This window comes from Solea senegalensis, linkage group LG11 (assembly GCF_019176455.1).
Source record: "Solea senegalensis isolate Sse05_10M linkage group LG11, IFAPA_SoseM_1, whole genome shotgun sequence".
NCBI classification, from domain to species: domain Eukaryota; kingdom Metazoa; phylum Chordata; class Actinopteri; order Pleuronectiformes; family Soleidae; genus Solea; species Solea senegalensis.
This window is the reverse complement of record NC_058031.1, coordinates 2520607-2540066: the sequence shown is the minus strand read 5'-3', so window position 1 is coordinate 2540066 and position 19460 is coordinate 2520607. Positions and strand designations below refer to the sequence as shown.

The 19460-nt window shown below is 41.9% G+C and overlaps 1 protein-coding gene across 9 annotated transcripts in view; it reads right to left on the bottom strand.

Moving 5' to 3' along the window:
- LOC122776944 (transmembrane and coiled-coil domains protein 1-like) overlaps window positions 1–18982 on the bottom strand; it is a 50385-nt gene extending 31403 nt beyond the window's left edge. The window contains exons 1-4 of one of the 9 annotated variants that reach the window (XM_044037768.1): window positions 18902–18982; window positions 16841–16920; window positions 6384–6458; window positions 4150–5446 (exon numbers count right to left, since the gene is read on the bottom strand). In XM_044037768.1, the coding sequence (XP_043893703.1) occupies window positions 4150–4809 (660 nt within the window). In that variant the 5' untranslated portion in view covers window positions 4810–5446; window positions 6384–6458; window positions 16841–16920; window positions 18902–18982. Of the gene's footprint in view, window positions 1–1713; window positions 2041–4149; window positions 5447–6383; window positions 6459–6667; window positions 6804–7759; window positions 8167–9377; window positions 9511–16840; window positions 16921–18901 lie in introns of those variants that run through there. The other 8 variants (XM_044037772.1, XM_044037767.1, XM_044037773.1 and 5 more) reach the window with 8 other exon arrangements.
- Window positions 18983–19460: the final 478 nt, after the last annotated feature.

Genomic DNA, 19460 nt, shown 5'->3' with positions numbered 1-19460 from the left:
CACTTGCATGAGGTAACTATGGTGGCCTTCACTTATCAGAAAGGATGGTGTTCTTCTTCATAAGTGTGAGTAATTATGACCTCGGTAACTTGTGCTGGGTTGGAACACTATAGAACGATTACGGTCAGGTACTTGAATGTGGATTGCTGGAGTTTGTCGTTAGTTTTCTTGCTGTCGTCTCTGTTCTTCTGCATAACTGTGACTTCTATCATTTCCAGGTCAAAGCTCATAAGCCAATTTGGGTCCAGACGGGTCCAACTGTGGTTAAGAACTGCAGACGATGTATTATAAAAACAGGGTTTTACGTCAAGAGAGAGAATGAGAGCAGAAAGGAGAAGACAAAAGATGGGCAGGGAGACAGGTGGACATGTGGAGATGTGGCCCGAGGGGAAATTGACTGGCTCCTTTTTTTCAATATTTTCCAACATCCCTCCACAGAAGGGGTCAGGGTTAGTTTGGGCATCTCCAGACAGGCCCTGGAGGAGGTTATGTTCTCAAAAAATAAACAAGCACAGCTTCAGACTTCCTCACTCACTCACCAAACAAAAAAATGATACGGAGAGAAAGGTCTAGCCTGGAGGTTTGGCTTCTTCCTCATCTCAAATCCCACTAAAAGCTACTTCACCATCTCCTGCCTTGCGTCTGTCAATACTGCACATTTTGTATTTCACAGCCTGTGTTTACTCCTGTTCTGTGTCTCGATTCCTCTGAGGAAAAAAACTGGAGACAAAAGACCAGACCGGACCACACTCCTCCGTCTGGATTCAAAACCTCTATAGTCTGAAAGTAAGACTGCGTTTCATGTATGTACATCTGTGCAATGCTGCACGTGTTGATGCTTCATCACCAGCTCCAACACACAGCACTAAAGATGAATACGGAGGGTGTAGTCAGTCAGTCAATTAATCAGTTAATCAGCAGTTAATTGTAATGAATCCCACAGGCTGAGCAGCAGCAGCAGCAGCAGCAGCATCATCATCATCATCATCATCAGCAGCAGCAGCAGCAGCAGCAGCAGCAGATCAGTTTTTCTTCCTTCACTCACTTTATTACAAACTAGCACCAGGGGACACATGAATCCAATGTAGAGCCCGTTTACGTAGCCTGCGATTCCAAATGAGTCATAAATGCTCCCCAGTCAGTAATAATCCATATATTACTGATAATATTTACTAATAACATCCTGAAGTGACGGCTCTGATTGATCGGATAGTTATTGTTTAACAAGAGTTGAGATAAAGACTGACTGCTTAGTTACAGTATTGACCTACCTTAACTATTATCTCCAGTGTAATGTATTATTTTATCATTATTATCGTGATTTTATTGACATTAGTGTGTGATAAGGTTTCATTTCACCTTGCATCACTCGAACTTTTTCCCTTCCTTTGCTGTTTTTAAGTTTGCAGTTTTTCCTGTAAAGCATTTTCATTGTTTTTACCGACAGAATGGGTAAAATGCTTCTCGCCTTTCTTTCTCCCCAGTTGTCAAGCAGCAGCTCAGTCCGCCGTATCAGAGCATGACGACAGAGCCAATTTTAAACAAGCAAGAGAGCAAGAGAAGGAGCAATCAACGCATCGTAATCGAGCAGCCATAAACACACACGTGGCATGATACCAAGTAGCTGCCGGACAGAGAAAGAAAAGAATATGCAAAAGCATCGTATTTGCAGACATTTGAGAAAAGTATGGTGATGAAAAGACACAGCTTTACCTTGGAGTACTGTCTACGGAGACTGAAGCGCTGCACCATCCTGACTGACTGAGAGTCAGACCCACAGCTGGACCCCCCTTTTCTACTCCTCCCCACTCATATCCCTCCAAAGAAAGTACACACCGCTCACATTCTGTCATCCACACACACACACACTGCCCTGCTCACCAAACAGCCATGTGCACACACATTTCTACTCCATGCTCGCTCGCCTCTACTGTACAAACACAAACAAGGAGAGGTGTTGCCCTCTGCTGATATTCACACACTGATCTCCTGAGCTCACACACACACACACACACACACACAGAGTCAGTCACAGTGCACAGATGATTTCCTCACACACACACACACACACACATCCTCTTCTGATAGCACCACTGATAACACTCACACACCACTAGTGCTCAGCTCTAACTCATATAGGACACACCAAGGTTGCCTCCTGCTTCCTGTCAGTAGGGCAAAGGGTGGGGTGAGAAAGGGAGGAGGGGGAGGAGGAGGAGGAGGGAAGATGGGAGAGGAGGAGGGAGCAGCTGATCTTCTATACTAACTCTCCAGTGAGTGGGAGGGAAAGAGGAAGAATACAGCAAGGGGGGGTGAAGGCAGGAAGGAAGAAAGGAAGGAAGGAAAAGAGAAAGAAAGAAAGAAAGAGTTAATTTAATTCAGACAAACTATCCAACCCTCAACCTCCACTAACAGCAGGCAACTACACACCTCCAAGGTCAAACACAGGTTACTATAGCAACAGAAGACAGGCACAGGGGTCTAGGTAGAAAATTCCGACTGACTAGACGACCCGCTGTGTTCCTGTATAAAGACAAGACTGTGACAGGTTATAGTGTCTCCTGGTTCATCTTATAACAGGTGAGGTCATTCAAACATGACTAATGAATACAATAATGTCTATATTTATTTATTTATATTTATTTTGCTGGACTGACAGATGTTGAACCATGACTCACATTCACACCGATTCAGAGTCAATGGTTTATAAATGGCTCATTACATCAACCTTGAGGATGAGGCTCGTCGACCACAGACATGTGCTCGTCGTAACGCAAACACAACCTCCACATGAACCAAGCCCAGCGCCTCTGCTGCTCCCAGCAGGTTCGCTGATCTGACAGCGACCTCTGGTGGCAGACACATCAAACTGCAGCATGGTATACTGCCCCACACACGGCTAATCTGTTCTGGATCACTGCGGAACAAAAGGCACAGCAGTAAGTCACTCAACTACACAGCAGATTATAAAAATAAGGATTTTTTATTTTATTTTTTTAAACTCCAGAAATGTGAGGAAAAGTAGTAAAAATGTTCCAGTCTGTCAGGGGCTCATGTGATCATTTATTGTCTTAATTATGTCCAGTTGGAAAACCACAGAGTGAAAGATCCACAATCTATGTTTTAAGAGGTGCAGTTTAAAAAAAAAAAAATCAAAAATAACTATAAAGTTTTTCATAATAACTGGAAGCATGATATGAGGGCATGTTTCAGTGGCTGATATAAACGGGAGGAATGATTACAGAAACTAGTGCTGACCACGTTAAAGCCACAGTGTGCAGCTTTAAATATAAACAAATGTCCGCTACATTCAAACCATTCAGTCAAATTATCAGCTCACACAATTCAGATTAAGCTGCAGCTTCATACAGCAACACTACACCTAAAAACACCAACAAGTCAAACTATAATGGCCATAGCTTCTCAGGATAAGATTGCCCGATACTGAATTATCATATTCCATATAAATGTGACATTGCTCGATCAGTATTGAGTTCTGAACAAACAGACTGAGGTAATGATGACAGACAGACAGACAGGCAGACAGGCAGTAAAAGTCTGATCTCTTGGCCCAAACAGCAGGGAATGTTGCATCAGTGGTAAAGTGAACCTCAGCCTCTGAGTGAATGTCTTGACTTGTTCACTGACAAACAAAGCCTGACAAGAGTCACTGAGAAGCGGTGGCAAATCAATCGTATCAAACTTAATCTTATTTTCACTACAACAGACACTTATGTCTTTGTAACCACCGTTTGCATGTGGTCTTATCACATTCTCGGCTTTTCTCTGATAGTTTGCCACGTATGCAAAATAATTCCAAACGGCACTTTTCGAATAAAAGTGCACCTGAACTTAAAACTAGCACCTTGCCTTGTTCAAACAAGCAGCTGAAGCCGTCTGTCAAATGGAAGAGGCCAAGACGGCACTGATTTGATCCAATCTGATACACATTTTTAGAATTGACTGAAGTGGGTTTTTCTTTGGCCGATGCTGATGCCAATCTTACAAAATCAAGGAATCCTTTGGCCAACATGTTAAAAAAAAAAGACTCATCGTCTACCTCTCCAATAAAGCATAACCTATACGCTAAATATATAATGAACAGGTAATTAAACAAAACAAAACTTCATCAAATAAACTTTTACTCACCCTGTCCGTCTCCTCGGTGGACTGGTACCCTGATGACAGCACCACATCACTGCCGGCATTAACGGGGACAGGGCTGCTGACGGTGGTGGTGTCGGTCGTGGAAGAGGAGCGTGGGCGGCTAATATACTGCTGTGGATCAGTGGTATAGCGGCGGCGCGGGGCCTGTGGGCTACCTTTCAGGAGGGGATCGCGGTCTCCGCTCCCAGATCCCGACCCCTTACTGCGCCGGCTCTGCAGGCTGGTCCCGCGCCTCATCATGCCTGCAGCCGCCGAGCTGTGGCCAGCTGCAGAGGGAACCACAGGAGCAGAGAGGCGGTCAGAGTCAGGACAGCGGGACCCAACGGCATCCTCGGGGGCAGAGGGGGAGGTGTCGCCTGCTGACACTACGGAGGAAGACGAGGAGGAAGATGAGGAGGGGACGGCGGAGTGAGAGAGGTGTTTACGCTGCTGGCGGAACAGCTGTTTCAAACCCTGGCCAAGAACCCCCATGCTCTCCCTGGTGTTGCGGCTCATTTTACTGAAAGAGAGGCGTTCTGACTGGGAGAAGGCCTTCTGCAACCCTCGCCTCTGTGACCCTCCATGACCTGAACTGGGACCCACTTCCTCTGTCTCACTGTGCATGTCGCCCCCCTGCTGCAAGTGGCCCTGATGACCTCTCATGACAACCAGGGAGTGAAATGAGTCTGCTATCAGTTAGACATGCAGAAGATCTCACCTAGGGCTGAACGATGTGGGGAAATATCGAGGAATTGCAATTGCTATTTGCAATTTAAGTTCAATATTCATTGTGTAATAAATTGAAAATATGATGGCGCATTAGAACACAACACCCCCAAAACATTAAAGGACTAGTGTGTAGGATTTATCGAGTTGCTTTTTGTAACCCAATGAAATATGGTACAACATAGCATGGGAAAGTAAGTAAGTGAGTAAATTTTTTTATTCAATTTTTGTTTATTGATCCCCCTAAATTCTACACACTGGACCAAGGTTGGGGAGTCAAGGATATGATGTTGTTTTTAATGTATTACCTTTTTTTTTATTTGCTAAGAATATAGAACAATCAAATATTGAACCATTAAACTGCAGCCAAAGGAATTTGAAAACGATTAGTTGTTCAGCCCTAATCTCAACTAGACTATAACAGTGGAGGAAAGAGGACAAGGACACAGTATAGTGGGGAGCAGTGGGAGTGGGGGATAGGACAGGAGGGTTTGACGGGCTCTGTAGTGGTCAGGGGGATGAATCCAAAGAGGGAGCATGCATCTCTCATTCAGGAACAAGTGGCCACGCTGGTCTAGTACACAGAGAGAGAAGATGGACATGAGAGGCTGGAATGAAACCTAGAGCTGCTGATAATAAATCACAATTTTCATTGGGGGTGAGCGATGGAATACTCAGTGTCAGTCTGAAACATCGGTAAATGAGAACAGTAAAATCCAAAATGAAACCAACAGCACCAATTGTTTTAATTAATTGTCTAACGCTTTATCCTCCGCACGAAGGTCGCGGGGTCACTGGAGACACCCTTGGCAGGTCGCCAGTCCATCGCAGGGACAAACAACCATTCACTCCTGACCTGCATGTTTTTGCACACTCGACGCAGACGGGGTCGCACACCTGGGCCTTTTTGCTGCAAGTTAACAGCTCTGACCACTAAGACAACGAGCATCAGCACAAATGTTGTTGCTGTTGTTATTATTATTATTACTATTATCATTATTATTATTATACATGCTATAGTATGACTTTTTTGTCAATTACTGGACGACATGCTATAGTATGACTTTTAAATCTAACAGTTTGACATGGATCTAATGAGCTCAACTGCAGACGGGACGACGCAGGCACTGATTCGTAGGCTGCATAAGTCATCAGTCATGTCATCAGCTACTACGCAGCGGTACCCTTTGAATTGTTATATAAGGTTGTATTATTGACATTGGAGACATAAAAGTGATATCCAGCCATCCTTATATTATAATTTTGTGAGAGCGCCCAGTAATCAGACTCTAGCTTTATATTCTGTACAGTGACCAGCAGGTATCAGTTATCACTCACAAGATGAAACAAAGAGTCCAGAAGTAAAAGCAGGTACATGCAGGCTGAGAAATGACACAACATCCTGGAGGGGGGGGGGCATAGCCAAAAGGCACAAGAGGCTGAGGGAAAGGATGCAGAAAAGAATAGAGGAGAGAGGGAGAGAGGGAATGAGAGAATAATGAATGACTCACATCAGTATCAGAAAAACCCACATACCATCAGCACGGATGTCTGCCAGCCTTGTGTGACTCACTCTTGTGGTTTACCTGAGAGGGAGAGAGGGAGAAGAAAAACAAGGAAACTTCAGTCTTCATCTCCTTGTAAAAGTCATGTCAAACTACAACGATTACTTTGACTGCGAGCTGTGGTGGCAATAATGAACAGCGCAGGTATATTTAACATGTGTGATGATGACAGTGTGTTTCAAGAGACAAGAGGGTTTCTGCTCTCAATGAAACACAAAGCGAGTAAACACCTGATAAAATACAGTGCCGTCGCCTTTAAGACGGAACCTCCTTGGCGCTTGGTGCTCCCAGCAGCAGCAGCATCATCATCGTCGCTCTGCTCCCACTGGGAGCAGCAAAAACAAGTGAGGCAGGAACATCCAGAGCCTGGGGACGAGAGGTTCAAGCCAAGGGTGTTTCTCAAAGTCAAAGACACATCCTCAAAGTGCAGGACGCTTCAAATTCTACAGAGGACTGAGTTGCTGCCCACAGAGAATTTACTGTGTATCCTCAGTGCAGCGTTAGTACAAAGCAGCAACCTTAGTTTTCAGCGATGCACACTTTGCTAAGCTGATTTTTCAGAAGGAATCTCGACTCCTCCCTGTGCAGTAGGACCCAGCTCGACTATGGAATTATCCTTTCTGTCTTTGAGAAACCCCATATATTCCTTCAGCTGCACTGTCGGGGTCATAAAGAAGAGCAAAGTTGAGCAGACAGGCTCGCACACACACACTGGAATGGATTCTTTAAGCAGTGACTGGCTTTATTCACATCACTAGCGCTGCAAAACAAGGTTTTGTTTTGTCCACAAACCAAAATGATTGAGTTTTAATGATTTCTTTGTCACGTGGAGCAAAGAAACAAAGAAAATGTTCACATTTAAGAAGCTAAAACAATCAGAAATCTTATTTTAATCATGAAAAAAGCTTCAAACTGATTAATCGATTAATTGTTTCAGCTCTACACGCCACATACTCATACTCAATTTCACGTGTGGTTCAGAGACAGAGGGACGACAGAATAAACATGATACCACTCGCAGTTCACTATAAGCATTTACTTTCTTCACATGCTGCTGTCTGATGAAGTCTGATGTTGTCTAATCCATTCTTTTTTTCCATAAGCAGATTCAGGGCAGCTTACACTGATGTGTTTATAACAGATGTTGTATGTTCAAATGTGCTACAGAAATCAACTTTAACTCAATTTACTAATAAACAATCATTTTATTTCTGCCCTTTTGTCAAATTATGTTGTGTAAATGAATTCAAATCTGTAGGATATGACTGTATTTTTTAGTCATTAACGCATGCACACACACACACATGAACCGGCACATTTACCTAACAGTGAGAAAGTGCCAGACTGTGCACCGTGCGGTTACTCTGGGGCTGGCGAGAGGTGGTCAAAGTAAACTTGACCTGCGGCTGAAAATGAACCTGAAACGCTCTCCTGACCCGACTCATACCCTCGCTCCGCTCCCCGTGAGGCTGTAAATCCCCCTCCTTCATCCCTTCGCTGATCCCAGAGCTGGATTTGATGATATTCTTGATTGTCTGTGGGTTTTATACTCAAAACTAAATCCTCTTTCAGGAGCCTTTAGAAGACAAAGCCGCACTGTCAGACCTGGAGTGGACGCATGTGTCTGTGTGAGAGTCACCACTTTGTTCAATTTGGGCACGGCTTGTCATTCTGACTTGATGAATAGATGACGCAAAAACACCAGATGGGTCTCGGAATTACACCTGTCCTGTTCTGATCCAAAACTGATTTAACAGTGTTCATGTCACAGCAACAGACTCAAGTATTCTTTTGTTTGTTTGCTCCATATAACGGAGAAATCATTACAACTGAATTTCTGACCTTTTATGGACCCAACATCAATCGATTGATCGAGAAAATAAAGGACCAATTAATGTATTATACAAATAAATGTTCACTTGCAGCCGTAGAAATAGAGGAGCTCTCTTTTAAAAGGTCAACATTAAAGTGTTTAGCTGCATCGCTTCACACAAACGTGAACAAAAACACAACTCTTTGCTGAAACTCTCCAGGGAGGAAAATCTCGGGGAAACACTGTCTAAGCTAATTACTGAATCTGCTCAGGCCAGAATCCAGATTAGCACCAAAACTAAATGGGTTATTCATCCCACTGAGTTTTGTGAAATCTGTTTACTAGGTTTTTCTCTCTCTCTCTCTCTCTCTCTCATGATCCTGCAAGTGAACAAACACACACACAAACAGACACAGGTGGGAAAACATCACCTCTTGGTGAAAGGATTCATATATGAAAACAGTTTTAATATCCAATATCATTATAAATATCTGTTGAAGAAGTTTTTTTTATTATTATTATAATAGTGAGAGCATTTTGGGCCATACTGCAGACTTATCTATGCTCCTCCTCACAAAGAAAGAAGTACACACACACACACACACACACACTATTCATTGTCTATAACTCATAGCTCATTCCAGTCAGTTGTCCAGTCCTGCTGTCACACTGTCTTTGTGCAGCTGACCCAGAGAGCTGGTGAAAGCTCTGGTACCAGCAGAAGAAGAAAAAACAACAACCAACTCACACCTTGAACAATTTGCCACTTTGCAACAAAGCGACAAATGTGAAATAACAAGATAGATCAAACAAATGAGCACTGTACAAACTAACAGCAAATGTTCACTTTATCAGTCTGGATATTCATCAGCTGCAGCTTCATTCAGGCATAAAGAGTATATTGATGAAGATGTGGCACAAAATGTTCTAAAATCACATCCATTATTATTATTATTATTATTGAATGAGGAGGAAGATGACATGTCATTATTTAAAAAGGAGATTAAAGCGCAGAGTTCAAATCGTGAGCTCCGATAGCGGCCGACAATTTAACATAATGTGAGAGTAATTATGTCTCAGCAGCGCCGCACAGAGTTTCACAGCTTTTGTGTGTAAAGAGTACTTACAAAGGTTGTTTAATTTCTTCTTAACAAACCCCTTTTAATTCATAGTCGCACACTGGGGAATAGCCAACACAAGTGCAGGTCAATCTGGCCCGTGCTCTTTGACACTGAAGCAGCCATGTTGTTCACTGCTGAACATACAGTGGGCTCATTCAAAATATGGCCATAGCTTGAACAAGCCTATGCAGTGTTTCCAGAAGGGTCTGAGAGCTGGCGCGGAATAGACGGCCCTTTGTTCCGTCGGAGCCACACACTGGCCCATCACTGCTCTTTGTGCTGCGCCTCTTTCACTGACAGACACACATCAATAAGAGGGGGGAATTAGGCCAGAGAGTTCTGGCAGCAAACGTTTGTGTGAGAGACCAACGTGTGTTTGTGTCCGAAAGAGAGAGAGAGCGAGAGAGAGAGAGAACAAGAAAGAACAAGAGTGACGTGCGGAAATGTACATACATGTACATAAATACATCAAAATGTGTGTCTGTGTGTGTGTGTGCGGTCTTTGACTGATGGAAAATGGACAATATCTCATTCAACAGCTGCGTAATGACAGCACGGGCAGGAAACGGGAACAATTGTTATTGTATTTGCGTGTGTTGGGGGCAGTCAGAGAACAGCACGGTTGTATCAGTCGTGACAGTGCAGGAGACGACTTGGGCGCGCTGCAGCGAGGGTGATAAGAGAGGACTCTTTGTATCGGAGAGCGAAGTGAGAAACACGGTGAACGCAGACGCTTGCAGAGGGCGTGAAAGAGGCTGCTGGGATGGATCAGATGTTTCCAGCGCTCATGTGAGATGAGTTGAGATGAGATTGTGTCTAACCGGAGGTGAATGGCAGGTAGTTCACTGACAGTGGCGGGCCCTGCCGCCAAATGCTGCCCTCAGCTTTCCAGGAACAGGACAAACCAGAAGACACTTAATCATTTACTCATCTGTGAGTGACATAACCCGTGTTGGACTTGGACTGGTTTAAAAGCAACATACAAGATTCTCTTTGCTTGTAAATTAGCCAAAAAGACTTGGAACACCTGGTTTCTGTGTGAAAGTGATGCATGAATGCAGTCTAGTATAAAGTACCTCGAAGGGATACTTGAGTATAAGTATCTTACCAGAAAATGACTTTTTACTTAAATAAAAGTCTTAAAGTAAATGACATTTACTATACTTAAGTATCAATAGTAATTTTCTGATATAAAATGTACTTTAGAAGTTTTAGAAGTTACAGTATTAAAAAAAAGGATTGAGCCATGGTGGCTCAGTGGTAGGGCAATATATGTTTCAACTGGAAGGTTGTGGGTTCAAATGCTAGTCTATATGTGTCCTTGAGCAAGACGTGTTGCAGCGTGTGATTGGGTGTGAAAACTGTAGTGTAAAACAGTTGATCAAGACTAGAAAGGCTCTATATAAATACAGCCCATGATATCAACTCAGTTAGAGTAAAAGTAAAAGTTGCTAGAAATATAAATAACAAAGTAAATTGAGATACTGTGCAAGTACATACAACCACAAAAAGCTGCCGTTTAATGAAATAAAAATGTGGGGGCTGGCTGTCAAACGCTGCATTATTTATGTCCAATTAAATGTTAATTGACTACAAACCTCACAGCTCAGTCTGCGGACACAGTGTCAGCTCTTTACTCAGAAGTAAGCCTGTTTAGATTCTCATTAAAAACACAGGAAGTCCATTTGGTACTGACTTGATGTCCAAATTAGGCTTTTTTTCTCACTTCATATGTTGATACTGATTTCCTGCTACATCATTTTCTTGTTGCATCCTAGTGATTAAATATAGTACCGTGCAATATCTTAATTTCCTTATGAGTTGATGTTTGTATGAAGTTACCAGTAATCTGCAATTCCTATGCATTTTCTTTCATAACAAAGCACTCAAAATACAATCTGTTTATTATACCATAATTGCAACATGGTGCACAATAATCACAATACTACAATATAAAGTACTTTTCTTCCCTAAACCATGCAGCCATAGTCTTTTATTCCTTTTATTCTTATCTCTTAGGCAACACCACCACCACATCTGCAAACGCTTCCAGTGTCACCCAAATTGTTGAGAAAAGCAACAAAAGTGACTAAAAGTTATAAAATATGCATACGCACACCATTGCACAGGGACAGTGGGTGGTAAAGTGAGTGTGTTGTAAGTGTGACTCACCTAAAACAAAATGGGAAACTGCAGTTTCTAAATCACATGTATTGTTCAGCGTAAGTGAGGACAGACTGTGAGTGATTTGAGTCTTCACGCGTACCGAGGAAGCCTTGTTTAAAAATGACACCGCCGCATCTGTGCTCAACGCCACCGCGGGTCGCCTCGTGAATTATTCACCTTGTGCGCGGAACTGACACTGGTCTATGTTGACTACAACTACTACAACACAGCGCAGTGAGTGCCGGCCTAATGTGTCTCATATGCCGTGTCCCGAGGATCTGATTCTTTGGCTGTTTACACCTAGAGTTGTAGACGGTTGCCCCTCGAACGGGACAAGTGAACAGAATATACTCTGAAGACGTGCAAAGTGGCCTTCACGTATTAACCTAATGGGTGTTTAACAGTGGCCGGGCTCCTGACTGGGCCAACGCGGCTCATATTCCACCCTCACTGGCAGAGCATCGGCGACTGTCAACAGGCTGGAAACCACCTACACACCAGCTGAAATCTCATACCACAGATAGTGTTAAAGGCGCACGGCCATATGCAACGGGAAAGGGAATGTGTCCCAGGGTCAGTGCGACTCGGGACAGAAATGCGCCAGGTAAGCAGGCCACAGCGAGGGCATCTGTCTCAGCCACTTGGCGTAAGATATAAAAAAAATCAAGCACATTGTTGGCCCACTTGAATAACTCTTCCGTTTAGATATCGGGGCTCAGGTAACCAGACACTTACTCTGACTCACTTGAGAGGGTTAATTGTGGCTCACTGGTCTTGGAGCTTTTACTACTGTACGAGCGTGATATTGGGTTCAGCACGTAGCCCGCGGCTCAACAATATCAAGTGGGAGAAGATTTAAGACGAAACATAATATTCCTTCCTTCGTGACCCTCAGAACCCCCCTCCGCTGAAGGCTGCCACCCAAAGTGCAAACAAAGTGAAATGTGACGGATTGTGAAATGTCCATATAATATAATAAAAGACTGTACGACGCACATGTATGCAACAACGTGTATGCAACACCTCCACCACAACTGTGATCAATTTAACAGAAATGCTGTGTAGTAGACGGCACAAATATCACAAACTCAAGTATCTGCCGCTACCGACGTTACAGACGTTTTAAAAACTATGAAGCGGTCAACAACTGATTTGTGCTGAGTCATAAAAACATATCATTCTCCCAGTGTAACAAATATTCTTCTCCCATAAAGACACACACGCACAACGTGGCTCAGCTAAAATGCCGTTACTGATTTTTATTTACTTTTTTACAATCTTACAATGTGCACAGTGAAGCACGCGATATATAAAGGAATTTTGGACATTTTTAATCGGCCCGAATCCAGTAATTTTGACAAGAATCGAACTGATACCGATACGGAGTATCCCTAACCGTGAAAGTTAGAAATATCTAATTATCATTTTCTAGCATATATTGCAATTTGAGTTGTGCTATAACGTTTCAATTCAAGCCACTTTTCTTTACAATGTCACAGACTTAGAAACAAGACGGATCATTATCACATTAGATGCCATGAAAAATATCAACGTCTATGCTCCAACGCAAAGATGAGAACTTACATACTGTATATTTTAGAAATTAGAAAACAACAGCTGTCATACTGTTTCCAAAATTTGGGGGAGAAAGTCAAACTCTCACTTTAAAAACACACAAGCTCAAAACAAACCATCACAATATACAATTCATATCTTGAGCATTGATTTCTTTTAAACTGGCATATAACAATATAACAACAAAAATGTAATGATTAAATTGCAGCGTTTGCGATTATGTTGTTCATTATCGGAGGTGATTTCAAGTCCAATGTTAAATGGTGGGAAATGCTGGGGACAAAAATCTGACGTCCTGGTTCACACAGGAAGTCGATATTTTCCAGACCTCCCAAAATTCCCTTGTAGGTCTTTTCAGATAATATAGCACATGTGACATTGCTGGCTTCCCCTCCATCTGTTAGAGTGACAGTTCTTTGGCGCAGGTGAGTGCTGCATTAATGTTTCTTTTAGCTTCATTCAAATATGACGGGCAGATTCATTTATGGAATGCCTAGTTTACGCATCTGTCAGTCCACAAGCGCTGACTCACAGGATGTTAAGTTGGGACTGCTTAAATTCCCATTTCCTGAACACTGACAATATGTGGAGAGACTGCTGGCACTCAATTTCCATACTAGTGTAAATGTTTTATCTTGTCCTAAGTGCTTATTAAGCTTAGATTCACCAGTGAAGCACACTGATGGAATTGTACACTAGTAATAGTGTACAAGTACGTTTTAAAATTGCAAACTCTGGCAAACACTGTGTGACCCGCTGCCTTTTTTTTTCCTTCTGCCTCCGTCTTCAAACAGGAAAGGATCAGAGCGAAGCAGGCAACACGTTGCCACTAGAAACCACAGCCTTTAGTGAGGAATTTCACCTTCATAAGTGTGGGAGTGAGGACGACCAGAGAGGAAAAGAAACAAATGCGTCCACATATGCGTTATGGAAAAAAGCAGAAATGATGGTGCACACGAACATTTGTGAGTGTTGATGAACGTGTGATTGCGTGATGTGTGAAATGAAAGCGATGTGACACCTACTATGACACCTCAGCTACTTTGTGAGTGAGGTTTTTAAAATGTGGGAAGAAAAAAAAAAAGGCTAATGCAAAAGGAAGAAGGTGACAGAGAGGGTACGAGAGAGTGAGACAGAGAGTGAAAGGAAAAAACTGTTTCCTCTCTGAGAAACACCGCTTCCTTTTAAGCCATGACTGGATCTCTGCTTCAAAGAACACAGGGCACATCTGTACGATTTGCGACCACGTACAGTAAACTCTGACTCAGACAGAGATCAGACAAGGATCATTAGGAGATGACATCACACACTCCTTGGCAACCACCGAATTTGAAAGAGGAGACATTTGGTGCCATCACACATCGCTGTGATTCAGTGATAACGACTTAATCCCATCATATCCAAACCCTGTTAACGGGGGTGCTGGTGATAAAGTCCTGAGTTGAAAGTCTATTCTCACTTTGTCCGACTTGTTTCCGTTAACATACGAAAAAAACTTCCAGCAAAAGCAAAATATCGGAAGGCACCACTTTACGATCTGTACAATGTCCAGTTTTTAACAAAACCATTTCTCAGCTTAGCTAAAACACAATATCCCCTTTTCACTGTCTGATTAGGTGTAAAAATGGTGAATATCTGTTTCCATTTTGATCAGGTTGTGTGGTGTGAGTAGTCGGACTAAGACTAGTCGGACTAAGACAATAATTCGGATTTCTTAATGTCATGTACTTGTTTGGTCCACAAAATGTAAGAAAATGTTGAAAAATGTCGATCAGCGCTGGAAATGATGCTGTTCTCGAATGTCTTGTTTTGTCCACAAAGCAAAATTATTCAGTTCTAATTTCTTTTTGTTGTTATTAGCAAAGAAACCAGAGAATATTCACATTTAAGAAGCAGAAAACTCAAAATCAAATCAAAATAGTTAGACATTTAATTAATCGAATAATCGTTGTTGCCCTAGATAAAATATATATTTTCCAATGAAATCAAAAGAGAAAAAACAGTTAAATCACTTGTAGTGTATGTTGGCATTTTTCAAGTCTTAAATGTGAAATGAATTGAACTGATTACCCTCATTCACAATGCTTTCAACAAAAGGAAATTCCCTTGTTGTGAGTGAGGCAAGTTACACAGTTAACGGCAGCTACGTCATCACATGTTAGTGTGTTGACCTGCTAGGCACTAGAGGCTCACTCAGTCACTCAATAATAGACCCAAACTTCAAACAACCCCAAATACCACCTTAAAACCTATCAACACTGGGTTTATCTTGTGATCCAACTTTCTTCTCTGTCAAAATGTCTTTAAGAATCCTTGCACATGTGTCAAATAAATAAATAAAACCACATCATGTGTGGGATTTTATCTACAGTCCACTTGTCTTGTCTTCATCTGTCAAATCCATTTCTGGTCATTAATCACACGGCTCACAAATCAGCACCAATAATAAGCACCAACGACAGCCAAAGCATGAATGCAAATCATCAACACATGGAATGCTTATTAGAAACTACCAAGTGTGTTGGTATATAATGCACACAAGCAGACACACACACACACACACTATATGTACACACTAGGGCTGTCACTTTTTATCTGAAGTTCTGATATCCGTTTGAATTTGAGGGTTCAAACTACACGAGTTTGAAACGATACAGCCTAAAACCTACTACAATTAGCACTATTTGACCAACAGAGGGCGCTGTGAGCACAGCCTTGGATCAATTTTTGGTGCTTTTCCACTACACAGTTCCAGCACGACACGGCACAAGCTCAACTCTTTTTTGTTTTTTGCTTTCTCATTAAGGATAGTACCTCATACCTGGTACTTTTTTTAGATGTCAGACAGACTGACAGACAGACAGACTGCTGGTCACTGATTGGTCAGAGAGTGTCGTCACTGGAAGAGTCATGAGCTCGACGTCCGACACAAGAATCAAACCGAAAAAATGCCGAAGTTAGTTCATCGCCAACATTTAGCAAAGGAAATGTCAAAAGTCTCAGTATTTAACAGAGAAGTCTGCTGAAATCTTTTAATTCGAATATGGAGACCACACGTTAAACCGTCCCCCTGAATGGACAATCACAACACCAAAGCAACACGTGGAAGGTTCTACAACTCCTTCTGCTGCTTCTTCAGCTCCACCCGAGAGAGAGGCGGCGAAGAGGGAACACTAGGCAACAAGTGTTCAACCACGCGTGACAAATGGTGAGTGTTATAATAAATAATGTCATCACGTTTGTGTGTGTGTGTGCGGGTGAGGAAATATCTTTGCAGCAGTAATGTGTCACGTAATATTAGTTCAAACTTACTTACTAGGGGCAAAAAGTGACAACCCAAAGACATATAAACACATACAGAGTCATCTGAATTCTGAGCTCTGCTCCAAACAGAGCAGAAACAACGTGAGTGCAGCAGCAGGAGGAGCAGGAGGAGGAGGAGGAGGAGGAAGAGGAGGAGGGCAGCGTCATCCTGGTGGTCTGACTATCACAGTGAAACATGAATGGCTGCGTTAGCATTGCCCCGGAGGGGCAGCCGAGCTCTCAGCCACTTAGCAGAATATGCTGTATCATGTCATACCGGACCTTAAAGCCCCCTCGACATGTGTGTACTTACTGTAAAAGCAGCAGTGCGCTCTCAAATCCAGGTTTTATATACAAATATGAGTGGAGATGACAGATGGAAACATGAATGAGTCGAGTAAGAGGATAAAAAAAAAAACACTAACCTTTAGTCTGAAATCATGACACTGGAGCAGATTCCCTTCATTGCAGAGGAGATGATGTGTGCTACATCAGGCTCACAGGTCTACAACAAAGAGGAGAAAAAAGTGAGATGGAAACTGTAATCCCTTAAATGCTTCCTTGGCACACTGTACACTCTGCTTCACCCTGTGCTGTGTGTGTGTGTGTGTCTCTGTCTCCCAGACACTGATAATAATATGTTGCAGAGAGGGGAAAAAAAACATGCACCTCTGTGCATCAGATGTGATGAGGATGCAGACTGCCATCCTTTCCAGGCCATTAAATGTCTTAAGCCTATAAGATTGCATTAGCCACTTGACTTGAGACTAAAATAAACCCCCGCTGGGGCTTGATCAAAAACCTGCGTAGGTTGCAGGAGAATGGCAGAGGCCACGGCTAATATCATAACACGCATTAATACGGCACCGTCGTCATAAAGAATGTATGAATTAACAGGAAGCCAAAGCCCAAGTATGTGCAGTGTAACTTTTAAGTTGAAGTAAACTAAACATCTTGTGTGGGGACAGAAGAAGACATCTGAGGACATCATGGTTTTGAGGTTTGAGGAGCACGATCAACATCGATCAATAGTCCTATTTCTGACTGTAACATTATGGCAACAACCTGAACCTGTTGTATAACTACTGGGGATGAGTTTTGAAAAACTGGTCCTCAATAGTCATAAGTTTGAGCTGTGATGAATCTTTATGTTCTAACTTTGCTCGCTTTTTCTGATTTTCCCCATGTGGTTAACTCTCTAGACATCATTATGAACAAGTGCTCTAAAGTTTGGGGCTTATTTTGCTAAATGTGGTGCAAACACATCCTTGGTACCTGTTTACAGCCTCGTGGATCTGACAGATACCGTTGAAATCACTTTTAAGAACTTTTTATTTAGAAGAAAAAGCACTCGGAGGGTGAGAATCTCCACCAAGGCCACTTCAGGTCCAGATCTTGAAAACTAAACTGTAAGATAGACCTACAGTATATGACGTATGATATATAACTTTATCATTAATGAAAATGTCAAAAACTATTAATCATTTCTTCCTTGGGCCATAACCTTCATTAAAAGAAAAAGTTAATCAAAGTGTAAGCAGGTAACAAACTACTTTCCCTTTTAATGTGTTTTGAACCAAATTATAAAGTAGTATTATTGATATTATCAATAACAATCGGTATCACAGAGCAGTATTGGTATTAATATCAGTAATATCGATCCCTTACAATTGGGGCAGGGAAAATGTCAATTATCGCAATATAAATGTCTTAAATAGCAATATACATAGAAAACTTCCACATGTATATTTATATTAGAGGTGCAACTAACAATTGTTTTCATAATCAAATAATGGAGTATTCATTTGTTCTAGAAAATGTTTAAAAATCTTTATTAGTAATTTCAAACGATGATGTTTTCAAATGTCTTAGTTTTGTCCACAAACAAAAGTATTCAGTTTTAATGATTTCTTTGTAAAATCGAGCAATGCAACCTGAAAATATTCACTTTTAAGTAGCTGAAAAATCAGAAAACTCTAAAAAAACAAAACAAAAAAACAACTAGAATTGTTATAGCACTTAGTATTAATCGATCATTTATATACAGCGTTGAATGTTTTACCTCAGATAAGTTTAACTGCACAAAACTAACTGTTTTCAACTTTTATTGCGTTTGTATGAAACCCTTGGGTTTATTTACGTATCTCAGGCTAAACGCATAAAACATTTCTTAATTTCCAACGTTGGCGTACGCATTACGTAACGCTATTCGGGAACAAATGAATTAATGGACATGAAACGATGCGTGAAGGCTTCAAAGTGCTGACATGAAGCGGTGGCGTTTGACTCAGGTTGACAGTCCCGTTAATGTGTCATCGTACTGAGCTGCTAATACGATGCAATTTCAACATCGACTCGAATCTACAGCGGCACACTAACGCGACACATGCCACGCGCGCATAAACATGGTGATAAAACACACAAACAAACAAACAGACACACAAACAAACAAAAAAAGCCGCACACAAAATAACTCGCACACTTACATTGATGACGGCAAACTGTTGGAGCTGCCAGGCGTTCACACAGCGAGGAGCACCACTAACACTAACTAAAGTCCCGTACGCAATTCACTTCGCGCTCCCTCCTCCGTCTGACGTCATGACGTAACCTAACGGGAAGTTCACCAAAGATTGTTTATCTACACGATGCCTCACTACAACGTTTAAAAACCTGAAGACCTTCATTTCTGGCCAAGCGCATGTGGAAAAACGGATTCCAACGACTTGTTGAATTCCACACTCGTTAAATACACGTGTATTGTGTTTCAAAAACATTTGATTAGCGTATTACTCATAGATAAACGAATTAATGAATAATGAAGGTTTATAACGACCGCAGAGATTGGCTGCACTGAAAAGTTAGCACAGGAATACATTTGTTATGGTAAAATCTCTCTCTGATCATAATGGGAAGATTTTAAAGGATAAGTGCAAAAATGCCAAATATTACTCAATGACAACGTCTCAATTAAAAAAGTTAATTCAGTTTTGGGATATTTGTCTTTTTAGTATCACTTTAACGTATGGTATTTAGTGTCTAAAC